At 42.8% G+C, this 27,309-nt stretch overlaps 1 protein-coding gene across 3 annotated transcripts in view; it reads right to left on the bottom strand.

The window, feature by feature from the left end:
* Nucleotides 1-27,309, bottom strand: part of LOC133124245 (uncharacterized) — a 92,934-nt gene that overhangs the window by 27,239 nt on the left and 38,386 nt on the right. Inside the window, exon 1 of one of the 3 annotated variants that reach the window (XM_061235262.1) lies at nt 174-268. The exons of the other annotated variants lie outside the window; for them this stretch is intronic. Within the exon in view, the coding sequence (XP_061091246.1) occupies nt 174-240 (67 nt within the window). The 5' untranslated portion in view covers nt 241-268. Of the gene's footprint in view, nt 1-173; nt 269-27,309 lie in introns of those variants that run through there. 3 annotated transcript variants of the gene reach the window in all.

Below are 27,309 nucleotides of genomic sequence, written 5' to 3'. Positions count from 1 at the left end.
CCACCATGCCCACTCATATGACTGTAAGATAGCTTAGCTTTCTGCAGTGCTATAAATGAACTATTTGTCCATTACGATTTTGTTCAGTTCTTGTACATTTGATTACATCCTTGTAGGATTTATACAGTATATTAATAAGCACATAAATGATTGAGGCAGAAAGAGAGACTCACCCTCAGCTGAAAGTGTGTGACAGTACGTCAATATCCAGAGTAGGGGCCACCACTGTACGATCCCCATGGCTTCTGCCCTGCACAGCCTTCTTACTGGTGTCTTACTTCTGCACTACACAGCCTCCTTACTGGTGTCTAACTTCTGCCTTACACAGCCTTCTTACTGGTGTCTAACTTCTGCCCTGCACAGCCTTCTTACTGGTGTCTAACTTCTGCCCAACACAGCCTTCTTACTGGTCTCTAGCCTTTCTACAAGGTATGTGAACAGGAAATGGCTAAAGAAAGAGGAAGTACCAACCACTTTGGTTAAGTTTGCTGGAAAGTTCTTTGGCACCTCAGTACTCATCTCCAGTTCTGTTCATGGCTGTGCTCAGCACTGTGACCGTATCTGTTGAAGCACAAAGACCTGCCATTTAACCTGTTAACTACAGGTCACCACATGATGTTCTATTTTGTGAACAGATGTAATATTTTAAAATTATTGTCTGCATGTTTTTCATACAGAATGGTAAATGGTAAATGGCATGCATTTATATAGCACCTTTATCCAAAGCGCTGTACAATTGATGCTTCTCCATCAACCCATTCATACACACACTCACACACCAACGGCGATTGGCTGCCATGCAGGGCCCCGACCAGCTCGTCAGGAGCATTTGGGGGTTAGGTGTCTTGCTCAGGGACACTTCGACACAGCCCGGGCGGGGGATCGAACCGGCAACCCTCCGACTGCCAGACGACTGCTCTTACTGCCTGAGCCATGTCGCCCCCCCCCTTCTGGATCAGAAGCAGGCAGACTCTTCTGATCCAGATGTCTGTGTATCCAGGGAAAACCAAAGGCAGCCAATGAGTTATTACCTTCGAATCATGATTGATTCTCATTACATCACATTGATGGCATTTGGCAGACACTCTTATCCAGAGTGACTTACAGTTGATTAGACTAAGCAGGAGACAAGAACAGCTGTGCGTATCTTATTGGGGGTACACGGGGGATTGAACCACCGACCTTGTGGGTCCCAGTCATATACCTTACCCACTATGCTACAGGCCGCCCGGATTCTCAACACTCTGATTTAAAAAAGAGGAAATACAGAAAAGTTAAAACTGTCACATATATGTATTAGATACTGTTTCACCACTGAAGCCGTGAAACTTCACATGAATGCGTCGTGACGTGTGAAGATTCTCATCCGACATCCTGCTTGACAAGTTGGGTAAAAGCAAGCAAAAGCACTCTGAAACCCACTGAGTCTGTGTACAAACAAGCCCTGAAGGCCCTGGACAGAGAGACAAACAATCATCACCACTCCTCTGTCCTAAGAAGACACAACTGGCTGAGCTGGGAGAACACTATAAAAAGTGCAGACGTGTGTCTTGTTCATGAAATTATAAATGGTCTGGCCCACTCCCACTCACCACCTTATGAATAAAAATTTGAGCTATTGTTTTATTGGACTGTTTCTAGGACAGTGTTCAAGAACTGCATTGCTTTCAATGACCAGAAGTGATTGTTAGATAGACATTCCAAAGTTCAGTAATATAATATAATATAATATAATATAATATTATATAATATAATATAATATCATATCATATCATATCATATCATATCATATCATATGATATAATAATATAAAGTTTTATTTATATAGACCTTTCATACATAAAATGTAGCTCAAATGGCTTCATATTAAGCCAATAACAGAATTACAAAGACAACACATTGTAGATAAAATAATACAGAAATAAAATAATAAGCACTGTGATTGTGGAAATATATGAACATGCTGATTACATAATTATGATCTTACTCCTTAAAGGCTAAAAAGAAAATCTACCATGGCTGATGCTCTGTGCAGCCCTTGTCACTGGAGTCTAGCCTTTCTACAAGGTACTCTTTACAGGAAATGGCTGAAAATGGAGAACGTACAAACTGTTTTTGCAAAGCTATTGAGAGAGGTGTGGTGACAGCACCCACAGCAGGTAGAGGGCAGGGGGAATGATAATGTTGGCCTGCAGTCACAGCAGTGATACTAATAATAATAATAATAATTAAAACACAAATCACCACAACAACAACAACAACAACAACAACAACAACAACCAACACATTGCCCTTGTGATGCAAAGGAACAGAAAAACAAATATACATCCTAATGACATGTTTTATTTAGAAAATGTACAGAATATGCAGAGCTATTTCACCTAGGGGAAAATAAACTCACAAAACCATCAAGAGAAACATTTTAAAAATGTGGGATTTTATATTTCCCAAATATAACAAAAAATATTAAAAAAACAATACACCAAAAATTCAAATCTACAAACAATATTTTTTTCAGTGATATTTTTCAAGAGATGTAATCTACAGCCAGTAAAGTACAGGCCCGGACTTGTGTAATGTTGCTCTGTAACAATGCGCTTTGTAAAAATCAGTACAGAAAGAAAACACTATTTTCTTAAACAAACATTATAATCAGAATCTCATTGAGCGTACACAGGAAGGTTGTTTTTAATCACTCATCAATACTTTAGGTGTACAGGAGGTATGACACCATGAAACAGGAGAGACGACACAATTCTGCTGGTTCCTGCAGATCAGTGAGTCAGCTGCAGGCTGTGGCCCTTTAGCTAAGGATGTGGGGAAGGGGAGATGGTTATGTCTGTTTTACTTTTGACAAGCACTGATATTGATTCTATGAACTGAAAATATTTTGCACGTTGCCCATTATGTCTTATTAGAACTTCTTAAAATTAGTTTATCCTTCATATCGCTGCCTTTCTGGAGAGTTTTGTTGTGATACTGGAGTGTGAGTTCCTTTGTCGCTCATTAAGTTGTGTTGGCAGCCGAGGCACACTTCCTCTGTGGTTTGTATGCGTTTTTCACAGGAACTTTGAGTTTAATTTAATCTTACGAGTATTTCCAGATCACTCTGCACAGCTTAGAGACTTATCTGTGTGCGTCAGTGAGAGCTGTACGTTGGAGGGAGGCTCACCATTGCATTGGTCCTGCAGGGCTTTGCTGCTCTGGTCACTCCTCAGGCTGGGCTGACTCAGGTTCACCTGCAACAGTGGAAATTTAAAACTGTTCAGTCTTCATCAGACACCATTGATGGTGAAATCAGTGAAAATTTAAAACTGTTCAGTCTTTATCAGACACCGTTGATGGTGAAATCAGTGGAAATTTAAACTGTTCAGTCTTTATCAGACTCTGTTGATGGTGAAATCTGGAAGTGGTTTCTTTGGCTTAAGTTACAGGCAGCACAGTGGTTAGACTTAAATTAGACTTTGAGACAATCTGTAAATGTTTGTAAACTTAAGAAGAAAAGGGTCTGAGTTTAGCCTATGTCCAGTGATAAGATACTTTGAACAGTTGGTTTCAGGGCCATGGTCCCCTGTCTTCCTTCAAAGCTGAAAGATGTTGAGCGCTTGGCTGTTGTGTCCCAGTGCGAGTGTCCTTACTTGCTTGGCGTCTCGTCCAGGACCAGTACCACCTCAGAACCAATAGCATCCCCAGGGTGGCCAGCGCTACAATCACCACCCTGACCACTGTCTCAGTGCTCCACCCTGTGTGAGAGGGAACATGGGGTTAGTGTGTCTGGTGTAGTCTGTTCTCAGATTCAGTGTGTCTGATGTAGTCTGTTCTCAGATTCAATGTGTCTGATGTAGTCTGTTCTCAGATTCAGTGTGTCTGATATAGTCTGTTCTCAGATTCAGTGTGTCTGATGTAGTCTGTTCTCAGATTCAGTGTGTCTGAGGTAGTTTGTTCTCAGATTCAGTGTGAGTGATGTAATCTGTTCTAAGAACCAATGTGTCTGATGTAGTCTGTTCTCGGATTCAGTGTGTCTGATGTAGTCTGTTCTCAGATTCAATGTGTCTGAGGTTGTCTGTTCTCAGATTCAGTGCATCTGATGTAGGCTGTTCTCAGATTCAGTGTGTCTGATGTAGGTTGTTCTCAGATTCAGTGTGTCTGGTGTTGTCTGTTCTCAGATTCAGTGTGTCTGATGTAGTCTGTTCTCAGATTCAGTGTGTCTGAGGTAGTCTGTTCTCAGATTCAGTGTGTCTGTTGTAGGCTGTTCTCAGATTCAGTGTGTCTGATGTAGTCTGTTCTCAGATTCAGTGTGTGTGATATAATTTGTTCTAAGAACCAATGTGTCTGAGGTTGTCTGTTCTCAGATTCAGTGTATCTGATGTAGGCTGTTCTCAAATTCAGTGTGTCTGATGTAGGCTGTTCTCAGATTCAGTGTGTCTGATGTAGTCTGTTCTCAGATTCAGTGTGTCTGAGGTAGTCTGTTCTCAGATTCAGTGTGTCTGTTGTAGGCTGTTCTCAGATTCAGTGTGTCTGATGTAATCTGTTCTAAGAACCAATGTGTCTGATGTAGTCTGTTCTCAGATTAAAACTGCTGTATCTTAAAATCAGCTTAAGCATGAGACCGCCATGTTGCTCATGTTGACTCCCCATGATAAAAGCTGTGCAGTGGGTGAGGAGGGTGTGGTTGGAAGGTGTCACCAGCAGGCTGTTTGTGAGGACAGAGGCCTAACCCATCCCTATGGTTGGGGGATTGTACCTTCCTCTGACTTTTCGGGGTCAGTGATGGGCGTTTCTGGCAGTGTGAGGTGCAGGGGGACCTGTGCTCTGAGCAGGCTCCCTGTGAACACCACACAGGCCCAGTGTAGCTGGTCTTCAGTGAGGCTGGGCAGGGTGAGGCTGAGCATCGTTTTTGGGGATCTCTTTGTCAGGACCTCCTGTTTTACGAGCTCCCCCCTGTCCCCCTTCATCCGGAGCCAGGCCAGGGTCACAGATTCGATCCCCTGCGAAATTTCACAGTTCAGCACAACCGACTGATTCCTGGACAGACCACCAGGGGGCTCTACTGAGACTGAGAGAAAGTACATTGACATGGATTATTTATAGATTATTTTATTTGTTCATTTATTTATCAGAAAATAATATTTATGCAGATAGCTTCCATTATTACCAATGTTGCTTACTATTTTCCAGTCACACATAATGTAACAACATGGAAATCCAATGAGCATCATGTTAAATATATTGTTATTTATTCACTTCTGTAAATCACGTAAACTAAATCTGAACTGCAAACTTACCCTGAATAGTTACCAGATTTATTGTGGCCATTCTGCTACTTTCATAATAACAGGTGTAGCTTCCACTGTCTCCAAACTTTACTGGTGAGATTTTCAGAGGAAACGGACACACCCAGTTACCTCGCGGTAACTACGTGGCCTATAGTGAGTGGAAATTGTTGTACGCGGAACGCTACATCAGTTTACCCCAATAAAGCTCAACAACGAAACAGCAACGAACTTTTACACCTGGAAAAGGACCAGCGGATCAGACGACAACGCTGCTAAGACGCTAAGACGGGAACACCCCAGCCTGCGCATCTCTCCCGGACACCATTCACAGCACCATCGCCGCTTCTACAAGGACAGCATGTCTTTTGGATCCAGCAATGCGTATGGACTCAGTAAGAAAACAAACATTCAGGCATAGCCAGTGTTTAGTTTAGTCTTAACTGTTTTTGTGAATCTGTGTTTCAATATTTACCATCCAACCATTGTAATGTGTTTGGTTAGCTACATATATATGTACGTGAATTGATTCGCCGTCTTTTGCGCATATATAGAGTAAAACTACGCAAGTAGTCCCTTCTCACAGCTAACTCTAACTCATTACCACACCCAGAACTCTAGCGACACGCGCGCTTGCGCGCGCCACACACACGCACACACACATACCCAACTAAATTTCCTTACTAACTTCCCGTTAGTTTATCTGTTATGTGTTTTACGTTTGTTTAATAAATATATTTTATTAAACCCCGGTGTCCGTTTTGGAATCGCATAGACATGAGAGCCGAGTTAAAGCAGTCTTTCGAAGAACTTCCAACCTTCAGGTTATCGGTATGTTTAATCATTCAAATTGGTTATTTTAATTATTAATTAAAATACTAAATTTGTGGTTAGATATTTCTGATAATAGTAATTTTATGAGACTGATTACTTTTTGCAGTTATACTGCTACACAACGTTTAACTGGCGCCCCGGTTTCGTAGAGAGTAAAATCCCTGCGTTATTTGGCGGCCCGTGCGAGGACCCTACATAATTTGGAGTCCCGTGCGAGGACCCCTACAGATGACAAACATGGCAGACCAAATACATAAATAAATGAATGAATATATACACTTACCAAGCAAATATATACACTCACCAAAGATTTTTACACCTACTTATTAATGCAATTATCTAATCAGCCAATCTTGTGGCAGCAGTGCAATGCATATAATCATGTAGAAACGGGCCAGGAGCTTCAGTTAATGTTCACATCTACCATCAGGATGGGGAATAAATGTGATCTCAGTGATTTTGACCGTGGAATGATTGTTGGTACCCAATAAAGTGCTCATTGAGTGTAAAAAGCCCACAGTATATTAGCATCAGCAGTAACTGTCATTAACATTGGGTGAGTCTGTGTGGTAGCCTTTACTCTGCATTTGCATTGTGATGTTTGCATTTTTTTACGCACTACCTTTGTCTCAGATGGAATTAAATATACTGTTAAAATGTCCCTCATTTAAACAAATGCACGTGTTGTGACTTCACTCGCTAGTTTCTTGGAATATCACATGACTATTTATAGCTGCACAATCCCTCACACGTGATGTCACCAATGATCCCCGGACCCCTAACTGACTGGACCCTCCTGTACCCTGGGTACTGCCATCAGCAGTTATGCGCTGTCCTATGGAGTCACAGGCCACAGTACACTGCTATGGTCCGGATTCAATCTGAGACAGTGGGACTCCTCCATGGACCACAGAATGAGCCACCAACCAGCCCTTCAGCAGCCCAGCCCAACAACTATCTGCTCTGGTGAATGATTACAAACACAAGAGGTCTTGAGTGGAATTTGCACATTTGTGTATTGTGTATTGAAGCTGGTCAAGTCATCAACCATTGTGGTAGTCGTACGAATGACCAAGCACCAGATTTGACAGCCCAGCCCAACTCGTGGTCGCCCACCTGTATACATCACCAGTGGTGTATATCTGAACCATTTTTACATCAAGAAATATGTGTACACAACTACACAGTCTTAAGATGGCTCGGGTCACAGTACTTTGATTTAACTTTAGCCTGAAAACTGTGCTTCACAGTTACTGGTTATGAAAAAAGATAACAATGCTTTTGTAAATGCTCCATAAATGCATAGTAACGTACCCTTGGTGACTTTAAGTTCATTGGGAACGCTGAAAATAAGCGCTCCGTTCTGTCGGAGTGTACAGTTATAGGTTCCCTCACTGTGTTGGTCAACACTGTGGATGATGATGTGGGCAGTGTTGTTGTAGATCAGCGTTGTGTTAGCAGTGGGTTCTCTGTCCCGTTCCCAGGCCAGTGTAGCTGAATCTGGAAGGTGGGATACCTCACAGCTCATGGTCAGATCAGATCCTTCACGTTCTGTGTGCCAGTGTGATGGTTTCACTGCAGAAGCAAAGAGCAATTGATGCTGAGAGCTTTCTAAACCTTATATACTTATATGGCACCTCAGTACTCATCTCCAGTTCTGTTCATGGCTGTGCTCAGCACTGTGACCGTGTCTGTTATTCATCTCCGGTTCTGTTCATGGCTGTGCTCAGCACTGTGACCGTGTCTGTTGAAGCACAAAGACCTGCCATTTAACCTGTTAACTACAGGTCATCACATGATGTTCTATTTTGTTAACAGATGTAATATTTTAAAATCATTGTCTGCATGTTTTTCATACAGAAGCAGGCAGACTATTCTGATCCAGATGTCTGTGTATCCAGGGAAAACCAAAGGCAGCCAATGAGTTATTACCTTCGAATCATGATTGATTCTCATTACATCACATTGATGGCATTTGGCAGACGCCCTTATCCAGAGTGACTTACAGTTGATTAGACTAAGCAGGAGACAAGAACAGCTGTGCGTATCTTATTGGGGGTACACGGGGGATTGAACCACCGACCTTGTGGGTCCCAGTCATATACCTTACCCACTATGCTACAGGCCGCCCGGATTCTCAACACTCTGATTAAAAAAAGAGGAAATACAGAAAAGTTAAAACTGTCACATATATGTATTAGATACTGTTTCACCACTGAAGCCGTGAAACTTCACATGAATGCGTCATGACGTGTGAAGATTCTCATCCGACATCCTGCTTGACAAGTTGGGTAAAAGCAAGCAAAAGCACTCTGAAACCCACTGAGTCTGTGTACAAACAAGCTCTGAAGGCCCTGGACAGAGAGACAAACAATCATCACCACTCCTCTGTCCTAAGAAGACACAACTGGCTGAGCTGGGAGAACACTATAAAAAGTGCAGACGTGTGTCTTGTTCATGAAATTATAAATGGTCCAGCCCAAAAATTTGAGCTATTGTTTTATTGGACTGTTTCTAGGACAGTGTTGAAGAACTGCATTGCTTTCAATGACCAGAAGTGATTGTTAGATAGACATTCCAAAGTTCAGTAATATAATGTAATATAATATAATATAATATAATTTAATATCATATCATATCATATCATATCATATCATATAATATAATAATATAAAGTTTTATTTATATAGACCTTTCATACATAAAATGTAGCTCAAATGGCTTCATATTAAGCCAATAACAGAATTACAAAGACAACACATTGTAGATAAAATAATACAGAAATAGAATAATAAGCACTGTGATTGTGGAAATATATGAACATGCTGATTAGATATTTATGATCTTACTCCTTAAAGGCTTCAAAGAAAATCTACCATGGCTGATGCTCTGTGCAGCCCTTGTTACTGGTGTCTAGCCTTTCTACAAGGTACTCTTTACAGGAAATGGCTAAAAATGGAGAACGTACAAACTGTTTTTGCAAAGCTATTGAGAGAGGTGTGGTGACAGCACCCACAGCAGGTAGAGGGCAGGGGGAATGATAATGTTGGCCTGCAGTCACAGCAGTGATACTAATGATAATCATAATAATAATACACAAATCACCACAACAACAACAACAACAACAACAACAACAACAACCAACACATTGCCCTTGTGATGCAAAGGAACAGAAAAACCAATAGAAAATAAATCCTGATGTCATGTTTTATTTAGAAAATGTACAGAATAGGCAGAGCTATTTCACCTAGGGGAAAATAAACTCACAAAACCATCAAGAGAAACATTTAAAAAATGTGGTGTTTTTCATTTCCCAAATATAACAAAAAATATTTAAAAAACAATACATCAAAAATTCAAATCTACAAACAATCTTTTTTTCAATTATATTTTTCAAGAGATGTAATCTACAGGCAGTAAAGTACAGGCCCGGACTTGTGTAATGTTGCTCTGTAACAATGCGCTTTGTAAAAATCACTACAGAAAGAAAACACTATTTTCTTAAACAAACATTATAATCAGAATCTCATTGAGCGTACACAGGAAGGTTGTTTTTAATCACTCATCAATACTTTAGGTGTACAGGAGGTATGACACCATGAAACAGGAGAGACGACACAATTCTGCTGGTTCCTGCAGATCAGTGAGTCAGCTGCAGGCTGTAGCCCTTTAGCTAAGGATGTGGGGAAGGGGAGATGTTTATGTCTGTTTTACTTTTGACAAGCACTGATATTGATTCTATGAACTGAAAATATTTTGCACGTTGCCCATTATGTCTTATTACAACTTCTTAAAATGAGTTTATCCTTCATATCGCTGCCTTTCTGGAGAGTTTTGTTGTGATACTGGAGTGTGAGTTCCTTTGTCGCTCATTAAGTTGTGTTGGCAGCCGAGGTACACTTCCTCTGTGGTTTGCATTGCAGGTACTTTGAGTTTAATTTAATCTTACGAGTATTTCCAGATCAGTCTGCACAGCTTAGAGACTTATCTGTGTGCGTCAGTGAGAGCTGTACGTTGGAGGGAGGCTCACCATTGCATTGGTCCTGCAGGGCTTTGCTGCTCTGGTCACTCCTCAGGCTGGGCTGACTCAGGTTCACCTGCAACAGTGGAAATTTAAAACTGTTCAGTCTTTATCAGACACCGTTGATGGTGAAATCAGTGGAAATTTAAAACTGTTCAGTCTTTATCAGACTCCGTTGATGGTGAAATCTGGAAGTGGTTTCTTTGGCTTAAGTTACGGGCAGCACAGTGGTTAGACTTAAATTAGACTTTGAGCCAATCTGTAGGTGTTTGTAAACTTAAGAAGAAAAGGGTCTGAGTTTAGCCTATGTCCAGTGATAAGATACTTTGAACAGTTGGTTTCAGGGCCATGGTCCCCTGTCTTCCTTCAAAGCTGAAAGATGTTGAGCACTTGGCTGTTGTGTCCCAGTGCGAGTGTCCTTACTTGCTTGGCGTCTCGTCCAGGACCAGTACCACCTCAGAACCAATAGCATCCCCAGGGTGGCCAGCGCTACAATCACCACCCTGACCACTGTCTCAGTGCTCCACCCTGTGTGAGAGGGAACATGGGGTTAGTGTGTCTGATGTAGTCTGTTCTCAGATTCAGTGTGTGTGATGTAGTCTGTTCTCAGATTCAGTGTGTCTGATGTAGTCTGTTCTCAGATTCAGTGTGTCTGATGTAGTCTGTTCTCAGATTCAGTGTCTCTGATGTAGTCTGTTCTCAGATTCAGTGTGTCTGATGTAGTCTGTTTTCAGATTCAGTGTGTGTGATGTGGTCTGTTCTCAGATTCAGTGTCTCTGATGTAGTCTGTTCTCAGATTCAGTGTGTCTGATGTAGTCTGTTCTCAGATTCAGTGTGTCTGGTGTAGTCTGTTCTCAGATTCAGTGTGTCTGATGTAGTCTGTTCTCAGATTCAGTGTGTCTGATGTAGTCTGTTCTCAGATTCAATGTGTCTGAGGTAGTCTGTTCTCAGGTTCAATATGTCCCTATTTTCTTTCTTAATCTTTTTAATTTGATTACATTTTTCATAGCAATAATGTTCATGCAACATCCCTGGAAAGCAGTTACAGGCAGCCTGGCAGGCTGGTTTCTAAACATGGCGTGCTGGTACGTTACTTTCTTAACTGCAGGCTCATCCATGCGGTACTGACTGGTGCCTTAACCCACTGAGCCAACAAGTGAACAAGTAAAAAAATCATTGTCCTCCAGATTCAAACTGCTGTTCCTAAAGACCATAAGACCGTCTTACTGTTTGTCTCAGACCGCCATGGTGTCCATTGACCTGCCGTGATGCAGGCTGTGCAATTGGTGAGGAGGGTGTGGTTGGAAGGTGTCGCTGTTTGTGAGGACAGAGGCCTAACCCATCCCTAAGGCTGGAGGATTGTACCTTGCTTGATGTGCGTTTCTGGCAGCGTGAGGTGCAAGGGGACCTGTGCTCTGAGCACGCTCCCTGTGAACACCACACAGGCCCAGTGTAGCTGGTCTTCAGTGAGGCTGGGCAGGGAGAGGCTGAGCATAATCTTTTGGGCTCTCTCTGTCAGGACCTCCTGTTTTACGAGCTCCCCCCTGCCCCCCTTCATCCGGAGCCAGGCCAAGGTCACATTGTGACCCCCCTTCGATATCTCACAGTTCAGCACAACTGACTGATTCCTGGACAGACCAACAGGGGGCTCTGCAGAGACTGAGAGAGTACATGCATTATTTATTTATTCAGGAAAAATGCAGATATCATCCAATATTAGTCATGGAGTTTCCGTAAAGTGCACTACCTTCATGACATTGGATCAACACTTCTGTTGCTTACTGTTTGCTGATGATGATGATGCATGACACAGAATTTTGTAAAACAAACAAACAAAAACTAAAAAAGCTAACTTTATAAGCATCATGTTCAATCATACTGCGATGTATTCAGTCCTGTAAATTGTGTAATCTGTAAACTTACCCCGAATAGTGACCAGAGTTACTGTAGCTGCCGCGTGTCCACCATAATAACAGATGTACCTTCCACTGTCGCCAAACTTCACTGGTGAGATTCTCAGAGGAAACTTAAGGCCGTCATAGACATCAAATGAGAATCTGTCTTTATCTGTCTCCATGGAAACTGACACATCCTTGTGTTTATCAGCTGAGATCAGAAGGATAAAGGACTCTGGCAATGGGGTCCAATACCACTCAGCTTTCTTGTATGAGCCGTGAGAATGGCAGATTAGCACCACCTCACTGCCGTTCAAACTCCCTCTGTACAGAGTGCGTTGTGTGCCGAATACACCTGTAGAAATAAGTTGTGATTTGAATCACTTTATGTCCAGTTGGCACATGTACTAATGCTACAGGTAGTGAGCAACAAATGTAAATAACTGTGCGCAAGTCAGCCAACTCACACAGAGGTGTTGGAAGATGGAAGCCTCATTACAGAATAGCCCATGAACAATATAGCACCTCTTACAGCCATGCAGGCTATAATTACAGACAGACCAGCATGCCTACAGGTTTGTGTCAGAACATGGCATGCCAGTACTTTCTAAAATGAATATATATAATTAATGTATGATAATATATATACTAACTAATTAATATAACTATAACTAATTAATTTTTTTTTTTTTTTTTTTTTTAAACCATAGTATATTAGAGTCAAATATAACGTGTATACATAAACATAAACATAACATAAACATGTCATTTCTATCTACAGTAATGAGTGAGTCATGCCTACAGTATGCATTCACATTTTGTTGTTTCTATTGTATCGGTATTTTTAGTTGGCTAGGTAAGCAGTGTTTGGATAGTTAACTTTGGTCACTTTTGCTCTGTTTGTTTGTTTGTTTGTTCAAAAAAAAAAAAAAAAAAAAAAAAATGGCCCTTGTCCTTATCTTTGTTGTACAGGTAGCAGTTGAAATTGTACTTCCCTCTAGGGTCTTTCAGCGAACTTATCCCTGGTTATGGGTATGCACTTTTTTGTACGTCGCGTCTGCCAAATGCCAATAATGTAATGTAATGTAATATTATGATTATTATTATTATTATTATTATTATTATTATTATTATTATTATTTAACAACCTTTATCTCAGATGGAAACATGCTTGTCTGACCATTATTTGTAGAAATTTCAACATTAATATATTAGAATACTTCATACTTTTTTAAAACAAATGCACATGTTGTATCTTCAGTGGCGAGTTTTTTTCATTTTTGTCCTTCATATAAATTTGGTGCTGAATAGGGGTCTGAGAATATCATAATCTCCCTAACCTGGAGAATCTCATGACTGTTCATAGCTGCACAATCCCTCATACGTAGTGTCAGCAGCCTCCTTCTTTTCACACCACAGCCCACAGCCCACAACCAAGCTCCCACAGAGCTAGAATAAATATTCTGCAAACTTGCCACATGCAGTATCTGCATTTACATACACTACACTGGGTTTTTAAGATGACTAGGGTAGCACATGGATTCATCTTCAGTGTTAAGACACCTCATTTCTGCTAATAAAAAAGAAAGGTAAAAGCTAACAATGCGTTTGTAGAAGCTCCACTGAAAAATGTATGCAGAGTATCATACCCTTGATGACTCTAAATTCATTGGGAACGCTGAAAATAAGCGCTCCGTTCCGTCGGAGTGTACAGTCATAGGTTCCCTCACTGTGTTGGTCAACACTGTGGATGATAATGTGAGCAGTGTTGTTGAAGAGCAGCGTTGTGTTAGCAGTGGGTTCTCTGTCCCGTTCCCAGGCCAGTGTAGCTGAATCTGGAAGGTGGGATACCTCACAGCTCAAGGCCACATCAGAACCTTCATTCATTAAGAAGGGCAATGGATTCACTGTAGGAGGAAAGAGATATTGATTTTGAGAATGGTAAACCTTTTCATCAAATCATTGTGTGTGCTACATCTCAAAACTATAGTAATCAAATTTAAAGCAATATATTATACACAGTTATCCAGTTCTGTGTTGAGAAGTCAAAGAAAAACATAACTGAAAATACATTTTAACCAGCCTCTTGTGCTATGTACTCTTTAAAACAGGCTAATGTTATCTATATCATCTCAGATTTAATGAAGCATTGACTTAGAACATGAGCTATATGAGTGAGTACATTTTTTACCCGGTATATGGATTCCATTTTACATATAATTTAAATCTAACATCAAATTCAACTTTTCTGAAAGTAAAATACAAGAAAAAACAATTTTATGTGTTACGGATTATGTGGTATAAAGTAGGTATCTTTCTTACTGCACATTCATTACTTACATAACTACATAAAAGAGTACATTTACCTTTTACAGCAGACACTTTAATCTGGGCCAAGTTGACTTTCTCTGGTTTAGTTTGAATAAAAGTAAAAACCCCTGCAATCTGTGACTGTGATTCCAGACGAATGCCATACTTGCTTTCCTTTGAAATAGAAAAAGTCCTTGAATTCCTCACAAAGTCTCCATTGGACTGTATAGTTATTATCAGTATGTTATTGCTTCCATCATGTGATGTCCACTCCCAGATGAATTCTGTCCCTTTGGGCTCAGCTGGGGCTTATAGAGAGACGTCTTGTTTCTGCCCAGGAACAAAGTATTTGTACTGCACTAACACTGCAGAAAGAGAAAAATATATGAAATATACCAAGATCCAATTGAGTTCAAGGCAGGATAATATTGCACATCAATATGGAGGTTAATTGCAGTAAATCCATTCCAGTTAAACCAGGTGATTAAATTCAAGATAAAACCCAAGGAAGTCTGGAGGCTGATACAGAACTATGAATGAAGATAAAGTTCTTTTATTTTGCTCTCGATTAATAAATATTTGAGCTGAATTTGACACTGAGATGAGCTCATACCAGCCATAGTCCTGTTTTGATACCTGTGTAAGATCTGCACCATGTCTTTTTCTCCACTCAGGGTGGTTGTAGAATTTAACAAAACTATTCTCTTTTAGCTGACACTTCCTGGAGTGGGAACCTGGCAAGCAGAAATTTGATCTGTTTGCAGTACACTATCAACATTTAAATCTTCTATTGTGAATTTTTCTATGCAAAAACATGCATTTTTCTGGGTAGTGAATGGAGTCATTGTAAATATCTGCAAAATAATTTTAGAATGTGGAAGTATAACTGCATGTATACTGATAATTAAGGCAATAAGTGGAAACTTCTCTTGAGTCAAAAACTGAAAACACGAAAAATTAGTCTGGGTAATTTATTATAGTACATATCTGTGTCACATACTATATCGATAAATATATATTTGTATATATATGTTTGGTTAGATCTGTGTGAGATCTATCTATGAATATGTAAGTAAATGTATAACTAAGGCAGACAGAGAGACTCACCCTCAGCTGGAAGTGTGTGACAGTACCATGATATCCAGAGTAGGGTCCACCACTGTACCATCCCCATGGCTTCTGCCCTATACAGGCTTCTTACTGGTGCCTAACTTCTGCTCTACACAGCCTTCTTACTGGTGTCTAACTTCTGCCCTACACAGCCTTCTTACTGGTGTCTAATTTCTGCCCTACACAGCCTTCTTACTGGTGTCTAACTTCTGCCCTACACAGCCCTTCTGGTTACTGGTGTCTATCTTCTGCCCTACATGGCCCGTCTTACTGGTGTCTAACTTCCGCCTTACACAGCCCTTCTGGTTACTGGTGTGCAGTTTCTTTCCGAAGTTATAACTTTCGAGGTATAAAAACAATAAGAGGAAGTACAAACCACTTGAGAAATGATGCAGTTTTAGCGCTGAAGGGTGGACACAAACAATATAGATTTGATTCAGTTTTTTAACTCTTCTGCCACGCAGATGACTAAAATGTAATGTGAAATGTAGAGTACGTTTATTTAGGACCTTTCATTGAATTATTTTTGAAAGGATCTTATCTGTACAGAATGTTACGGATGCGGCCAGTAGCGTAGTGGTTAAGGTACATGACTGGTATACACAAGGTTGGTGGTTCTAATCCCAGTGTAGCCACAATAAGATCCGCACAGCTGTTGGGCCCTTGAGCAAGGCCCTTAACCCTACATTGCTCCAGGGAAGGATTATCTCCGGCTTAGTCTAATCAACTGTACGTCACTCTGGATAAGAGCGTCTGCCAAATGCCAATAATGTAATGTAAAAGATCCTCTGTCATCTGACATCCTGCTAGACAACCACACTGAGTCTGTCCTGTCCAGAAAGCCAAATATGAAAAGCCATCACCACTGCTAGGTTCTAACAAGACAACTGGCTGAGCTGACAGGGGACTCAAAAACCTGTTTAAACACCCCTACTCACCACCTTATTATGAAAAGATAAATGAATAAATGAATAAATAAAAGGGTTTTTGTAATGTTTACAGGCTCAGAAATCAAAGTCTTAGAACAAGGACTCCATTGCTGTACCAGTAGTGATTGTTGCATTATCTTAGGGATGTTCAGTAATGCACATTCTAATTGCATATAAGGTGATCTGTCAGCTAAAAAAAACATATTTTCACATCTCTCCCAGATCTGCTGTTAAGGAGGGGACTGCACAGTTTCTGGAAAGAAAAAGCAGTGTGAGCAACTCTTCCATCTCAGTTTGAGCCACACAAGCCTGGAACACACTGCCTCTAGCTGTACAAACTCACCAATCACATCACCCCCTTGCCAGTTCACGTACTTCAGGTCAGGGACGGGCAAGGCAGGTCATATCTGTTTCTGGATTTCAGAAAAACTTCCTGCATACACACCAGCCTTTCAGGATTGGAGTTGCCCATCTCTGCTATAATCCTGCATACACACCGGCCCTCCAGGACTGGAGTTGCCCATCTGTGCTATAATCCTGCATACACACCAGCCCTCCAGGACTGGAGTTGCCCATCTCTGCTATAATCCTGCATACACACCGGCCCTCCAGGACTGGAGTTGCCCATCTGTGCTATAATCCTGCATACACACCGGCCCTCCAGGACTGGAGTTGCCCATCTCTGCTATAATCCTGCATACACACCAGCCCTCCAGGACTGGAGTTGCCCATCTGTGCTATAATCCTGCATACACACCGGCCCTCCAGGACTGGAGTTGGCCATCTCTGCTATAATCCTGCATACACACCGGCCCTCCAGGACTGGAGTTGCCCATCTCTGCTATAATCCTGCATACACACCAGCCCTCCAGGACTGGAGTTGCCCATCTCTGCTATAATCCTGCATACACACCGGCCCTCCAGGACTGGAGTTGCCCATCTCTGCTATAATCCTGCATACACACCGGCCCTCCAGGACTGGAGTTGCCCATCTCTGCTATAATCCTGCATACACACCGGCCCTCCAGGACTGGAGTTGCCCATCTCTGCTATAATCCTGCATACACACCGGCCCTCCAGGACTGGAGTTGCCCATCTCTGCTATAATCCTGCATACACACCGGCCCTGCAGGACTGGAGTTTCCCATCTCTGCTATAATCCTGCATACACACCGGCCCTCCAGGACTGGAGTTGCCCATCTCTGCTATAATCCTGCATACACACCGGCCCTCCAGGACTGGAGTTGCCCATCTCTGCTATAATCCTGCATACACACCGGCCCTCCAGGACTGGAGTTGCCCATCTCTGCTATAATCCTGCATACACACCGGCCCTCCAGGACTGGAGTTGCCCATCTCTGCTATAATCCTGCATACACACCGGCCCTCCAGGACTGGAGTTGCCCATCTCTGCTATAATCCTGCATACACACCGGCCCTCCAGGACTGGAGTTTCCCATCTCTGCTATAATCCTGCATACACACCGGCCCTCCAGGACTGGAGTTGCCCATCTCTGCTATAATCCTGCATACACACCGGCCCTCCAGGACTGGAGTTGCCCATCTCTGCTATAATCCTGCATACACACCGGCCCTCCAGGACTGGAGTTGCCCATCTCTGCTATAATCCTGCATACACCCCGGCCCTCCAGGACTGGAGTTGCCCATCTCTGCTATAATCCTGCATACACACCGGCCCTCCAGGACTGGAGTTGCCCATCTCTGCTATAATCCTGCATACACACCGGCCCTCCAGGACTGGAGTTGCCCATCTCTGCTATAATCCTGCATACACACCGGCCCTCCAGGACTGGAGTTGCCCATCTCTGCTATAATCCTGCATACACACCGGCCCTCCAGGACTGGAGTTGCCCATCTCTGCTATAATCCTGCATACACACCGGCCCTCCAGGACTGGAGTTGCCCATCTCTGCTATAATCCTGCATACACACCGGCCCTCCAGGACTGGAGTTGCCCATCTCTGCTATAATCCTGCATACACACCGGCCCTCCAGGACTGGAGTTGCCCATCTGTGCTATAATCCTGCTTACACACCGGCCCTCCAGGACTGGAGTTGCCCATCTCTGCTATAATCCTGCATACACACCGGCCCTCCAGGACTGGAGTTGCCCATCTCTGCTATAATCCTGCATACACACCGGCCCTCCAGGACTGGAGTTGCCCATCTCTGCTATAATCCTGCATACACACCGGCCCTCCAGGACTGGAGTTGCCCATCTCTGCTATAATCCTGCATACACACCGGCCCTCCAGGACTGGAGTTGCCCATCTCTGCTTGGCAAACTGGAGTGCCCGCCCTGCAGTCGCAGCTGTGATAATAAGAATTATTATTATTATCATTATAATTATAGTGATACATTAAAATAAAGTCACAGGTCGACAGTAAAGCTTTGAAAGCAGCGACTGCACCAGACACAGCTGATCGGGCAGTCTGTCCCACAGGCTCAGGGAGCAGGGAGCTGGATCGCCCACAGTACAGAGCCCAGCTCTGGGCACGGCCGAGAGCCCACGGCTGTACAACCACAGTGAGAGGGGGATTACAGGGGAGACTGAAGTCCTAAGAGGCAGGATGAGTTATTCTGAACTGGATCAGTTAGTCTGACCTAGAGGAGTTATTCTTGAGACGGGTGGGTGGGGGGTTGGATGCAAAATGCACGACTCAGACAAAAGGGATGTATTCAAGTCCCGTCAGGGCTTTATTCGGGGAATGTCCAGTGAGCGTTATCAAAAACAAGCAAAGTTCATACACGTGAAATCCAGCCAAAACCGAAGTACAGTACCGAGGGAGAAGGCAGTCTCCTAAGCTGTACATCATTCAAAAAGTCCAGTAATCAGGAAAGCTGTCAGCGGGGCAGAAGTACAGGCGGACGGTAGGCAGGCTCGGGGTCGATGACGGCGCAAGAGTCAAGACCGAAGTCTGCTCCGCGGGGCAAAAGCACAAAGACAGCAGGCAAAGTTTGTGGTACAGGCAGGCAATGGTCAACAAAACAAAAGTAACACCGCATTTCAGAAAAAGAACATCATACCAACAGTAAAATATGGTGGTGGTAGTGTGATGGTCTGGGGCTGTTTTGCTGCTTCAGGACCTGGAAGACTTGCTGTGATAAATGGAACCATGAATTCTGCTGTCTACCAAAAAATCCTGAAGGAGAATGTCCGGCCATCTGTTCGTGACCTCAAGCTGAAACAAACTAGGGTTCTGCAGCAGGACAATGATCCAAAACACACCAGCAAGTCCACCTCTGAATGGCTGAAGAAAAACAAAATGAAGACTTTGTCCTGACCTGAATCCTATTGAGATGCTGTGGCATGACCTTAAAAAGGCGGTTCATGCTCGAAAACCCTCCAATGTGTACAACAATTCTGCAAAGATGAGTGGGCCAAAACTCCTCCACAGTGCTGTAAGAGACTCATTGCAAGTTATCGCAAACGCTTGATTGCAGTTGTTGCTGCTAAGGGTGGCCCAACCAGTTATTAGGTTTAGGGGGCAATCACTTTTTCACACAGGGCCATGTAGGTTTGGATTTTTTTTCTCCCTTAATAATAAAAACCTTCATTTAAAAACTGCATTTTGTGTTTACTTGTGTTGTCTTTGACTAATATTTAAATTTGTTTGATGATCTGAAATATTTAAGTGTGACAAACATGCAAAAAAATAAGAAATCAGGAAGGGGGCAAACACCACTGTATATGTATATTTATATGTATACATAAATCTGTGTGAGATCTATCTATGAATACGTAAGTAACTGAGGCAGACAGAGAGACTCACCCTCAGCTGAAAGTGTGTGACAGTACCATGATATCCAGAGTAGGGTCCACCACTGTACCATCCCCATGGCTTCTGCCCTACACAGCCCTTCTGGTTACTGGTGTCTAACTTCTGCCCAACACAGCCCAACTGGTTACTGGTGTCTAACTTCTGCCCAACACAGCCCAACTGGTTTCTGGTGTCTGACTTCTGCCCAACACAGCCCAACTGGTTATGGGTGTGTAGCTTCGTTCCACAATATAACTTCTCAGGAAATGGCAAGAATAAGAGGAAATACAAACCACTTTGCCTAAGCTGTGTTATGCAAGGGTGGCATGGATGGTGCAGGGGGAAGCACCCATGCCTCACAACAAGGAGGTCCAGGGTTTGAATCTCGGACGGGGCCTCTCTCTGTGTGGAGTTTGCATGTTCTCCCCGTGTCTGCGTGGGTTTCCTCCGGGTACTCCGGTTTCCTCCCACAGTCCAAAGACATGCACGTTAGGCTGATTGGAGAGTCTAAATTGCCCGTAGGTATGAGTGTGTGAGTGAATGGTGTGTGTGCCCTGCGATGGACTGGCGACCTGTCCAGGGTGTATTCCTGCCTTTCGCCCAATGTATGCTGGGATAGGCTCCAGCCCCCTGCGACCCTGATCAGGATAAGCGGGTTCAGATAATGGATGGATGGATGGAGAGTCTAAATATCCCGTAGGTATGAGTGTGTGAGTGAATGGTGTGTGTGCCCTGTGATGGACTGGCGACCTGTCCAGGGTGTATTCCTGTCTTTCGCCCAATGTACGCTGGGATAGGCTCCAGCCCCCTGCGACCCTATTCAGGTTAAGCGGGTTAGGATAATGAATGAATGAATGAATGAAAGAAAGAATGAACGAATGAATGTGTTATGCAACAGATTGCACACGTTTAATGAGTCTTGTGAAATCTATGGTTCTGCTCTTGGCTGTGCTCAGCACTGTGACATCTTTGACATCTGAAGTAATAAAGCTATCGTTTAACTAATGTTTACTTCAGTTATATATTATTATATTATCAGATATATTATTATTATGAGGAGTAAAGTGTTCATCCCCAAAGTATCAGGAACACACTTTACTGGCTTCTGTTTGAAACCGTTTCACCACTGAAGCTGCAACACTTCACATGAAAGCATGACATGGGAAGACGGTGGCCTGTAGCGTAGTGGTTAATGTAAATGACTGGGACACGCAAGGTTGGTAGTTCTCATCCCGGTGTAGCCACAATAGGATCCACACAGCCCTTGGGCCCTTGAGCAAGGCCCTTAACCCTGCATTGCTCCAGGCAAGGATTGTCTCCTGCTCAATCTAATCAAGTGTACATCGCTCTGGATAAGAGCGTCTGCCAAATGCCAATTAGGTAATGTGATGTAATGAAAATAGCTAATGCAGAGATATTTATAGGCAAATGTGCTATTGTTGCTATTGCCTAAAAAGTGCCAATGATAAAAAGTATCAAAAAAGGAAATGTATTCAAATAAAAAAAGGATACATATTATACCTTGAATTACCCACAGTTAAAACAGAGTCAGGTTTCGGTTACCTATGTAAAACATTCATTGTCTGAGGGGCATGGAATTTGAAAGTACTTTCACTCAGGTCAGAGCAAATTTGTGGAACCTGAAAAAAACAGTTATGAGAATGTGTATGATAACGCATATCATTACATTACATTAATGGCATTTGGCAGACGCTCTTATCCTGAGCGACGTACAACAAAGTGCAAAGTGCATACCCATAACCAGGGATCTTTCAAGACTAAAATCGAGGCAAGTGAGGTAACAGGTTCATTTCAGTGCCGTATGAATTAATAAACCTCTCCAAAGGCGATCTCTCCCAACAGAGAAAGAGCTTGTATCATAGTGGTTATGGTACATGACTGGGACCCGCAAGGTCGTTACACACACTGGGTATCAAGCAAGGCCCTTAACCCTGCTTTGCTCCAGGGGAGGATTGTCTCCTGCTTAGTCCACTCAACAGTAAGTCGCTCTGGGTAAGAGCGTCTGCCAAATGCCATTAATGTAATGTATCTTCCAGTGGAAGGTGAAGGTGCAGGTCTATGATCCCCATAATCAATGACTGAAATAAAGGTGCAACTTCTCTCTAAACACAGGGAAGCACGGTCTATTCCTATAAAAGACGGCACACTTCACCTGCAGCCGTTTAGAGTGGCTTGTGAGGTAGAGCCATTGGCACCCAAAAAGCTGAAATTCATGCTACATAATTGCATCGTTTGTCCTTATTTACCTTATGTGATGTTTCAATCAATCCAAAGTATTTATAATGGGGGAGTCCTTCAATAGAATGCATATCTTGACATTTTCATCATACTTTTATTTATTGTTTGGTCCCATTTCATGACAATTCGATCCAAACAAGGTTATATAATGAGCAAATTAAATTTTGCAGCCGTTTTATTATTAATGATAATAAGGGTACTTATAAACTATAGATAGATGCACACTGACAAGTACAGCACTGCTTTTTTCTTTTATCATAGCATTCCCGGCAGTCAATATATTAAAATATAGTTTTCTTTTGTTCCAAACACATAAAGAGTAAAGAGGTAGCACTGCCACATCACAGCAAGGAGGTCCTGGGTTCGAATCCCTGTCAGCCGGGGCCTCTCTGTGCGGAGTTTGCATGTTCTCCCCGTGTTCGCGTGGGTTTCCTCTGGGAACTCTGGTTTCCTCCCACAGTCCAAAGACATGCAGGTTAGGCTGATTGGAGTCTAAAATTGCCCGTGGGTATGAGTGTGTGAGTGAACGTGTGTGCCCTGCGATGGACTGGCAACCTGTCCAGGGTGTATTCCTGCCTTTCACCCAACATATGCTGGGATAGGCTCCAGCCCCCCTGTTCAGGATAAGCGGGTTAAGATAATGGATGTATGGATGAAAAAAGTAGAGAAAAAAAATACTGCCAAAGAAGTGTAACATGGCTATAATGTTTATATTTTACAGAATACAACTGTCTACTTTACAGTCAAAGTCAAAATATTATTACTTACTGAAAGCTTCACATAGCAAGAAAGAATGCAACAGTGGCAAATATTAAATATTAACAGATCACAGGAGAAGCTTTACATTCCATCTCTAATGGAATTGCACCATACAGACATGAGATTTCATGTTTTATGTGGGAAGTCCGGTAGCCAGGAAAGCTGTCAGCGGGGCAGAAGTACAGGCGGGCAGTAGGCAGGCTGGAGGCAGGCTCAGGGTCGATGATGGCGCAAGAGTCAAGACCGAAGTCTGCTCCGCGGGGCAAAAGCACAAAAACAGCACGCAAAGACGTGGTACAGGCAGGCAATGGTCAACAAAACAGAAGTCAATAATCTGTGGTCAGTAAACAGACTTGGCTCATAACAGGTAGCAAATGGCTTGGCATAACCCCTCAAGAAATGCACTGACCAACAAGAGGCAAACAATTTCACACAGACATGCCATGAAACTAAGCTTATATGCACGTGTAGACAGGTATAGACAATTAGTTTGAGAGCAGCAAGAGAATGGAAATCAGGTGTGGAGGATTGACAAGTTAACAAGGTAATTAGTAATCATTAGTAATAAACCTATCCTGCCCTAGCATTAGTAAATTAGTAAATGACATGCACAAGAAACGTAAGGTAACATGAACACATGATTAGAATGTTAGTATTACCCAATCCTGATCTAGCATCAGTTGGTTAGTAAATAGACAAGGGAAATTGAAACAATTAGGGTGTGAGTGACAGAAAAGGAGAGAGAAAAAGCAGGAATGCAAGGTTTGCAGAAAGACACGAAAAAGTGTATGCTAAATCAATGAACAGTACAACAGAACATGGAACATAAATTGTAACAACAAGTTTGAAAAACAATGACAATAAACTATATAACATGACATGGCAAGACTAACAATTAAATAGTAACAACTCAACATGAAACATAACATGACATGAAACATAAAAACGTGGTGAGACTAGACTAACATAATACGTGCCATGACAATAACATAACCAAGACAATAACTAAACATAAAACATGACATGACAAACATGAAACTTGACATATTCATCCATTTGATTGCTGCACATTACTTTTTGCAGATGCTTGAATAGACCACCTTATCAGGTTCTTCTTCCTGCAAATATACATATACATATCAGAATTTTGATTAACAAGAACTTTGAACATGTTTGAACTCTGCACACTTGTTTGGCCACCAAACAATCAAAATAAAATGATCTGGATGACCAAATATTTGTGAATTAAGAACTGTGTATTTTTAACGTTACTGACTCAAAGTCTTCAACGATAAAAAGTGGACCATCTGTTAACAAAATGCAGCCATTTCATATTGGATTGGTTTCATGAATATGAAATGCACAGTCCGCATTACTGTATGTAAATGATGATAAAATCCTTATTGTGTTCTCTCTGGGAACATACTTACGGAGCGATACTGGGTGTTTGACTGGCTCCTTTGACTGTGATGGTCTGTAACACCAAACGATCAAACATCATTACATAACCAAATGATAACTTGCTTGTACTGACTTCATATTTATGAGAGTGGTAGCAGTTATGACCTTGACATAAATATCATCTACAATCCCAAATACTTATTATGGAACTTCTCATCACACAGGAGCACATTAGCCAAGCCCCGTATTACACATAACTTTTGCTGATTGGATGGGCACCACAGGCCTACGTACATGTTTCAGGATGTAATTCCAACTCCTGCTTTTCATAGTTGAATTAAGTTAATCATTTATTTGATTTGAAATCGTAGATAAAGCCAGGAGTTACAGCTGCAGGTTGAACATACCCTGTGTGTCCTTGGTGGAAACAGGTTACCGTTGTCCAGTACAGGAGTGAACGGCATTGGGGCGGACAGCAGTTCACAAAATCAGTCAGAAATAATCGGTGGGAAGGAAAGCCACCAGGCACAGCAGCCCTTGGGGGAATGGAGCTCTGCACCCCTTTCATAAGGCAGTGGGCGCCCCACGTTTACGTGTGGCACCCGTCCTATCACCATCACTGGAGAAATCCCCTGAAGTGCAATATGACGATTTCATAATAACGACAAGGCTGCAGGCTTACCGAGACTGAGAGCGGTCTGGGAGAACACAGAGTACTGGAGTTCTTCACTTCCTGTCTCCTCTGTAGAGGCGCGCGGGTTTGCTGTTTGTAAGAAAACGCACACAGCCGATTAGAACGCTGATGATGCACACCGTCCTCTGGCTCACATGTGAAGCAGCAAAACACAAGAAGCTAATTAACTGCCGTTTCATCTGGATATATTACTATTTTAGGATCGTTCAGAACTAACACACACACACACACACACACACACAGTATATGGATGTATAAACACATACACAGTAATTTCAACAGCTTCTCTTTTTTTGGTGCTCAATAATAATTTCAACACTCGGGAACAGAAAATTGATGTAATTCCTTCACTATAAAATACTACAATGAACTTTTTACTATGGCCTATCCAAGTATTTTTCCGGTTTTGTTTTGTTTTGTTTTGTTTTTTTAACAGGAAATTCTCAATTTCTCTCAGTTGGAAAGAACAGTGGTGCCCCTCAGGTAAGCTCCGTCCCTCCCAGACTCTGCTGCGACTCCCAGGAAGCTGAGTCCACTGATGGGGCCGGCCGGGGCCTCTGTCTACGGGGCCCAACCTGGGCCTGAACGGCATCACACGAGAAGACCACCCTAGAAAGGGCTAAACTCCACGGGGATAGGACTCGTTCCCTTGAGTGGTCGACAAGGCGTGCATCTCAATACACATTTATTTTTAATTTCATTTAACCCTTATTCAACCAGGGTCGGCTCGTTGAACTTTCTCAAGAGCGACCTGGCCAAGGCAGGCGGCGGCAAGTCAAATGTCTAATGTTACAGACAGAAACGTACAATAAGTTACTATACATGTGTGAAAACCAGATCTTAAATCTAATACAGCGCGCCGTGTCTAATCAAAACGTCGACAAGTCATTGAGACTGCCTCTAGCTTCTTTATTGTTGATGTAAAAACCAGCTCAACACGTTTCAGATCGTTCTGTAACCCTGTCCAGATACAGGGAGCAGAATACATTAAAACATGTACCCTCCTTTCCCCCACCACCACCTCGTCTCCTATCTGGAAGGATAGGGGGATGCCAATAGTCAGATTAAAGGCCCGGACACACCAAACCGACTGTCGGCCGAGTCTTTCCGGTGTGTCCCGCACGCCGACACTCCGTCGGCGTGTTTTGGAGGGCTCCGACGCCGATTCAATATGTTGAATCGGCATCAGAGCCTCCGATGCCGTCGATGAGAGAGAGCTCTCTGATTGGCTGTCCAGCTAGCGGATCAGTGCACGAGAAGAGAAACGGAAGCGACGAAAAGCAAACGAGGAAGCCATTCCAAAGTTACTATCACTACCAGACATAATTTTCGATTAGTATTACTAAATAGCGTGCAACTCGGCCGTCGGCGGACTGTCGTTGCGGTGTGTTCGGCACAGCCAACATTAACGACGCGTATCGATGCGAGGCGATCTTTGACGGTTCGGTTTGGTGTGTCCGGGCCTTAACACGACACCTGTTGCTAACAGGGCGGGACTTCCATCGTTTCTAGAGTGGCCACCTAGCAACAACCGTGCTTATATGGAGTGCCTGAACAGTGTGGATCTTCTTTTTGGTGCATACCGCCCTCTTGTGGACATAGTAACAAACCCACCGTATTAAAATTATGTCTGCTGACCAAACATTACATTACATTATTGGCATTTGGCAGACGCTCTTATCCAGAGCGACGTACAGTTGATTAGACTAAGCAGGAGACAATCCTCCCCTGGAGCAATGCAGGGTTAAGGTCCTTGCTCAAGGACCCACACTGACTGTACTTGCTCAGTGGAGTTCAAAGCTATGTTTTAGAGGGAATGCTCTGTGGAAGTGTTGCTGAAAAGAGCTCTTACCTGTTGCTCTTTTCAGACGGCGAGACAACAGTCCTCCAAACAACAACAACAACAGTCCAACACACACCGCGGCAGTACAGGCCAAAATGATCACCAGCTGCCTTCCATCATCTGTATTACCACAAAAGAAGAAAACTTAACAAGTGAACTCAGAACATGGAGAGTATTCAATTTCCTTATTTAGCTGCA

This window comes from Conger conger, chromosome 3 (assembly GCF_963514075.1).
Source record: "Conger conger chromosome 3, fConCon1.1, whole genome shotgun sequence".
In the NCBI taxonomy this organism is placed as follows: Eukaryota; Metazoa; Chordata; class Actinopteri; order Anguilliformes; family Congridae; genus Conger; species Conger conger.
Note: the sequence above shows the minus strand (reverse complement) of the source record. Positions and strands in the feature narration are given on the sequence as shown.